This window comes from Pholis gunnellus, assembly GCF_910591455.1.
Source record: "Pholis gunnellus genome assembly, chromosome: 4".
Lineage (NCBI taxonomy): Eukaryota > Metazoa > Chordata > Actinopteri > Perciformes > Pholidae > Pholis > Pholis gunnellus.
In genome coordinates, this window is record NC_136530.1 from 13,431,833 (window position 1) to 13,439,191 (window position 7,359).

At 40.2% G+C, this 7,359-nt stretch overlaps 1 protein-coding gene across 1 annotated transcript; it reads right to left on the bottom strand.

Moving 5' to 3' along the window:
- Positions 1–458: 458 nt before the first annotated feature.
- Positions 459–6,203, bottom strand: cluap1 (clusterin associated protein 1). The gene is made up of 13 exons (XM_079157750.1): positions 6,126–6,203; positions 5,684–5,746; positions 5,459–5,570; positions 4,967–5,051; positions 4,693–4,872; positions 4,205–4,300; positions 3,902–3,985; positions 3,682–3,815; positions 3,253–3,394; positions 2,222–2,297; positions 2,025–2,135; positions 1,811–1,860; positions 459–774 (listed from the first exon to the last, which is right to left on the bottom strand). Exons 2-13 carry the CDS (start codon positions 5,703–5,705, stop codon positions 601–603), a joined length of 1,266 nt encoding a protein of 421 aa, XP_079013876.1. The 5' UTR covers positions 5,706–5,746; positions 6,126–6,203; the 3' UTR covers positions 459–600.
- Between the last annotated feature and the right edge of the window lie 1,156 nt (positions 6,204–7,359).

Genomic DNA, 7,359 nt, shown 5'->3' on the forward strand with positions numbered 1-7,359 from the left:
AGGCATTATTATTGCCAAGGATCTAAAACCACGGCCTAGAGACAGCCTAACATGTATTTAAAATTGACCTCTCTATTAGTGTACTGTACACATTTCCTCAGCATCTCACTCTCCAATTGTCCTCATTATCCTTAATTAGGAAATCACTTTATTCTTTTTCCATTTCTGATTTATGTTCTTCCTCTGTCAGAAATTTCCATCCATACATTCAGCATGTAAAACAGTATAAAATTAATAGTTTACCGTTTGTCAAAGTAAGACTGCGTTAAAAGTACATTGTTGTCTTCTTAAATGGAGTGGACTATAAACTATAAAACTGCACATAATTGAAATACTCAGTCTCAGTTTATGACTGATTCACTCTTAGGACAATAACATTTTATGCTGCTGTCATACGTGAATCAAGGGATACAGAAGAGATATTAAATTGTAAATATTTTATTATGGTAAAGAGTTTAAACAAATATAAAAAAGGAACTATATTGATTTCATGTTGCAAAATGACATGATGGTACATAATAATTAGTGCATATCTCTCAGAAGTAATTAGATGGTTTAATCTGAGCGACACAGAAACAGCTGGAGCTCATCTGTATTCTTTCAGAAGTCATTGTCGCTCTCCTCCAGCAAAGTTGGTCTCATGCCCCCCTTGGAAGGGCGGGCCCCCCTGGACACTGGGCCCTCCAGACTGTCATCTTCCAAATCTTTGCTCTCCTCCTCCTCGCCATCATCTTCCTCGTCATCCTCGTCCACATCAATCTCGCTGTCTTCAGTCTGAAACAGCAGGCAGGCAGGTACACATAATAACTATTTCCAGTCAATGATTGCTGGACAATTATTCAACTCACAATGTGGAACTACAACAGGGATGGACACATTCTCATTCTAACTAAACATTGAACCAGCTAACGTCTCACAAAAACCGATCTAATCATGGAATCAACTCTTTGGCTGTAATGAGAACATGGCCAGTCCAGAACTGATTTGATGAAAATCATTGAACTGGGACATGTCCATCTGGAGCTAGATAACTACACAGACCAGATAAACGATTGACGTCATTTAAAGGAAAAATCTATTCCAACTGTTAGAAACGTCTGCACCTATGTTCAAAAACTATACTGGCCAAAATGCATTGTAGAAAAGACCAATTCCTGCACCCATAGATGCACCAGTGGAGCAAAATGCAATGAAGCAATACTTCCTCTCTCTCCAGTTAGTCTGTCTTCCTTTCTTTTCCTCTTCCTTCTTTTGATAACTAACACAGGCGATGCGGTTTACACTGCTTATGCGAGTAAAAAATAGTCAATGTCAAAATCATTTTAGCAGGTCTGCAAGCTCTAAGCGCACTTCACTCCTGAAATGGACTATGCCATGAAAGTGGTGAGGATCCATTCCTTGCCCTGTGTAAAAAAAAAATCCCTACCGCGTCAGAAAATGTGAGAATAGATTTTTCCTTTAAAAACACAGAGGAACAAGGAGTGAACTAGATCCCAGTCCTGCACAAACCTTTCTTTTCCGTTGTTTTTTGGCACGAGGGACTGACTTTCTGGACACAGCTAAAGAGGGCTTTTAAAATGCAAGTGAATGAGAGTCAAAGGTAAGAGACGGAACAGAGTACAAGATTTAAACCCAGAGGGATGTGAAACTGATCAGAGCTGGTGGAGCAGCACAGAGAATGCCATCTAGGGCCACGGGGAGAGAACTCAGCAAAAACGTCTTCAAAATGAAAAGATGCTCGCCACATAATGTTCAACTTGAGACGGAAAAACAAGGAATATTGTATTGATTTTGCTTTGACAATACTAACCTCATCACTATCACCGCCCTGCATGTTCCCGACGAATCGAGCTCCTCTTCCTGTGGTGCAAAAAGAGGGCAACACAGATCATGTTTGATGATAAGTTTTGATAGATAAAGCATTTCATTGAAAGCAGAACGTTATGGAGAAAATTTTGTCTTGGCATTTTTTTTCCAAGCAACTAATAGGGGATCATAAAAAGGACTATTCCTTGTGTGCGTACCTGCTATGAGGCCGTTTCGTGCGGGCCGGGGCTTAGAAGGTCGACACTCTTCCATGTCGCTGTCTGAACCTTCGTCCTCTGGAACGTCCATGTCAGAATCCTCATCTTTCACTGCAGAAGACAAGTGTGTGAGATCATACAAAGGGTTGAGATTATGTGACTATTGCTTTGCTTTGCTCTGTAATCGGTTGTCTCACAGGAGCTCCTCGTCAGATCCCTCTCCTCCTCCTCCCTCAGTGTGTCCTGCATCATCCTTAGTGTGTTTTCAGCCTCCTGTAGTGGAAAGAGAAGCACAATCTATATGGACTTGCATTTACAGTATATAGTGCTTTTCTAGTATTCTGACCACTCAAAGCTCTTTACACTACATGCCGACATTCACCCATTTACATACACATCTGTACAGTGATGGCAGAGGCGGCCATACAAGGTGCCAAAGGATCTAATCTAATGCTCATTCACAGACACTCACACACCGATGCCACAGCCTTCGGTAGAAATTGGAGGTTCAGTATCTTGCCCAAGGACAATTCAACATGCAGACTGGAGAAGCCGGGGATCAAACTGCCGGTTAGTGGACGACCCGCTCTACTTCCTGAGCCACAGTCGCATATAGACAGCATAAAGAGGGCCGTCTCTATTCTCCTCCATCCACGGGTATGAGTTCCTCCCATTTATGTTTATGAAGAGTATTGTCTTATTTTTCATCATTACAGGCCATGAAATTATTATTATTATTATAATAATAATAATAGCGCTTAGAGGTCACTCTCCTTTCAATTATGCTCCGTGGTTTAAGCAACTATGAGAGGAGGATAAATTAGTCTCTCTTCAGGAATTAAAAATGTGGATGTTAAGTGAAGTTCTTTCTTCCATTCACAGGAAAACTGACTAATTTCCATATTTTATATTTCTGTGTGTTTTCAAACCAACATTTGAAGACGAATATGAATCTCTGGGTCATGCAGAGCATTACTGAGACAGAGTGGCAATATGTTAATGAAAAAGTACGACATATACAAGCAGTTCAATAGGAAGTCCTTTTATAAAACATTTAAAGATCACGTATCACACAAACAGACACAGACACAGACACACAGACACAGACACACAGACACAGACACACACACACACACACACACACACACACACACACACACACACACACACACACACACACACACACACACACACACACACACACACACACACACACACACACACATACCTCAAACCTCTCCTGCTCCATTTTATGGTATTCATCCAGCTGAGACTCCAGGAAGCAGAGGTTCCTGAACTTCTCCACATAGGTTTCATATTGCTTCTGCAGATCTTCCTCAATCTTTTCATATTCATCCATGAAGGCCGGCCTAAAAAAAAAAGTCAGTGACCAACAAAAAACAAGCACTTACGGGATGAGCACACATTTACTTGTCAGTCAAAGTTGTATTTAAAGATTTTGTCGAAGAAAGAAGACTGGCTAAAAGTTTAGATATAGTACAACTTGACAAACGTTTGAGCAAACAGTACAAATAATTCAACAACAAAAGAAAAGTAGCTCACATTCACTCTATGTTTTGTTTGAATTTGCCAAAGGCACCGGGGACTCATTGCCGTCATTGAGCGTGACTGCTAGCTATCAGGGTAGTGAACTGACCTGACACTGTGCAGTGTCTGGAGCCTCTTCTGATTCCTCTCCTGCTCCTGCTTCTTCTTTTCTATCTTAGCGTCCAGACTGGTTTCATCGGAAACAACGTTGCTCAGCATGTCTTTCGTCTTCTCCACACTTTCCTTGACAATGAACACAAAGGCATGGCGGCAGATTCAGTGCCTTTTCATAGTTAAACACTTTGTGGATTGTCAGGATGAATACATACCAACACCTCCTTGATAGCAGCTCTCAGGGCCTTATCAGTCTCATTGATCTCCAGAGGTCTGGCGATGGACGCAGTTCTCATTTCCTGTGGCAACATTGAAAACATAGACTGCAGAGTCATCACCTGCATCACTTTCACTGAAAAACAAAGCCACAGCATGCTACCAGCCTCATCAGCACTCACAGAGGAATAGCTTAGGGTTCAAAAGTTACTTGATGAACACATTGTCATGTATTGTGAGGACTCGAGATCAAGGTAAATGGAAACCAGCATGTGTATCTGTTATTATCTGTTTTCCCTCACCCTGAGGTCCACTTCTTTTCCCAGTAAATCATACAGAGATGCTCCTTTAGATGTGACCTCAGATGCCAGCTGCCGAGCTGCTTTCAGATCTGAAATCTAGAGTGATGCGAGAGTGAGAGATAATCAGCGACACAGGGTTTTGATAATAGAAAGATAAAAAAATGGAATAGAAGGCTGAAAAAAAAGGTAAAATAAATCGCATGAGGTGTTAAGTCAAACATATGATTTTGACTGTTTTATTCGGAGAGTCTACATGCATGTGGGTCAGACTTACAGTGACCAACTGTGCAAGTCAGGTATTGCAATAAAAAAGTTAATCAAAAACAACCTAATTGCGGGGCACATTCACATCTGCTGAATTTAGACAACATATATTTTTCTCTGTTGTAGTTTCCAAACACTGACTTAACTAAAAAGGACTATGGATACACTAACATACACACATATGTAGACACATATGTGAACATTGTGTGGAAATCGCATCTCACCCGCGAGCCGAGGTCGAACTTGAACTTGTTGTTGTCCTCCTCGGTTCGGTCTCCCAGGGCCATCTGCTTGGTCTTCATAGCGCTGTACAGCACTGAAGTGATCTTCAGCATCTCTTTCACTGCGTAGCCATCAGCCTGGTAGAGGCGCTTGGTGTTCAACTTGATGTGAGCCTTTGTTGCCTGAAACCAAGTGAGACACCGTTCAAGACAGACTGACTAACAACGAGCTAAGAGTAATCTGTACAGTCTGTATGAATTCAAGAAAGTACATCACCATAAACTGGGCCACAGCCTTGATGAAGAATATTCTGTCTGACTCTGTATCAACATCAGTGGGAATATCCATCTGAGGCTCATATCTGCAATGTAAAGGAGACAGAGAGAAAAAGATAAAGAGCCAAATGTATCATCACAGTATCCATGCACACTTGATGTCAATACGTAGTTTTAGCTGTTCTAATTAAAAACAAGACATCCGTGCCAAACAGTGGGCATGCCGAAAACAAAACGAGGAGTAAAAGTAAATGACATACAGAGATGTGTTTTCAGAGTTAGAAAATGTATTAACTACATTGAACTAAAAAGTGACTTGGGAAGTTCCACATATTACAAAGTACAACTTTGAATTTAATTAATGCGAAAGTGTGCAAAATTATGGAAAACAAAGACTATTAAGTTGTTACTTCTTGATGGATCAGTAGTGTGTATTTTAAAGATGATTAAGTGGTTACTTCTTGATGGATCAGTAGTGTGTAGTTTAGCATACCTCTTCACAAGCCATATTAGGATTTCTGCCACTAAAGTGAAGTTTGGTGTTCTGAAGTTTTCCATGGATATCAACCGATGATAGCCCAAGGCCCTCATCATTTCTGTGAAATCTATCAAAATCAAATTCAACTCCAATTACCAACATGTATTACCAACAAGTGCAGACATAAAACAACAGATTTTCAGCAAAGTGCTATAATGTTAACTGCATTCAATCACTTACTTCTCAAGTCTCTGAAGGACATTTTAAAAGCCCCGTGAAGCAGAATATGCACTGGTTCGTCGTCTAGCAGCAAAGGAGAGAGGATGCGGGGTTATTTACAGTCAACCTTAATTTACTGACTCTGCGTATCCGTTTGTGTTAGACTTAGATAAGGATCGAGGGCGTCGTGCTGACCAGTCCTCCGAGACACATTTTGATTTAGCTAACGGTATATAACGCTGAATACATCTGACACGACTAGACTATAAACCCTGACCCCAGAGTTTACAATGGATACCCTGGCTGGCTTGTGGCTAGATGCTAACGTTAGCAAAGAGCTAAAGCTTGGTGTCGCTGGTTGTTAACTGCAGGTCAGCCTGTGACAAGAGATTAAACTTCTGAAATATCTGATTTAACAAATGCATCAAATGTTGTTTCCGGAGCGTGATGATGGAGTTGTTACCTGTCGTTGTTGTATCTGAGCTAGGTGGCAATTCGCCTCCACCATTGATGGTTGCTATGGAAACATATTCTTGTCCGATTTTTTTTCTTCTTCTTCTTGTTCGTGTTCTTGTTCTTCTTCTACGATGTTTTACAGCAGTAAGCATTCACAAATGTCGCATTACTGCCACCCTCAGGTTTCAACCACGTCCTCCCTTGAGCACTGTGTCCACATATACATATACATATACACATACATATACATGTACACATACACATACATATACATATACATATACACATATACGTTGTCCTCTAGCCCCACTATTTTCCGTAGTTTATGTCATAATTTCTTGTCTTTTCTGTGTAAATGTCCTGCACGATATAAGACTGCTCATTGCTTCATGACGTAGATCGTAGCCTTAATGAATGTATATTCTTGTTCTACTGAAGGTCAATGTGGTCCAAAAGACAATATATTATCTGTTTTATTTACAGTGGCATCAGGAACATTTGCATATTATTACTTGTGCTGATTTGGGTATAGGGATAAGTAAATTGACTTTAATTGACTAAACGGATTTCCAAGCGTGCAATGAAAATATGATTTTTTATATCTTCTTTTGGTCCAGCACATGTAAGAGTTTCCAAGAGTGCACACAGTTTACACTGTAACTGCACATGCACATGCTTATTGATGTTCCTTTTTGTTTAAAATAAAGACAAGCAGAAAAAGATGTTGGTATTTAGTTGTGATAACATTTGTTATAAAGTCACTTCCCAAAGTAGTCAAACATACACAGAAATTGTGAATTATAGAATTTATAGAAATGACAGAAGTAGGGAGATGACCTAGAGATTGAGCTAAGAATAATTTCCGTGGTTTGAAAATAAGTATTAGTAATAATAATAATGAGGACAACAAGAACTATAATGACCACCACTGCTTTAAAAGAGCATGTTGCTTATATTTCTGTACTTTTCATTAACTTTTACTTTGCAAACAAGACTCGTAACGTAGTATATTGAAATTATGGTATTGCAACTTTTAACTGAGTAAAGGAATACTTTTTTTTACCACTTTCTCACACTGGCACAGAGCTGCAGGGTTTCCGGTAATGGTGCAGTAATATGTGTGGGCACAGGGAGGCGACACCTCCCAGTCTGCGCCACATAAGCCTTTCATATCTGTGGGCTGCACTCCTGACGCAGAGCATGATGGAGCAAACTAGTGAGCCACCTCACAACAACAACAA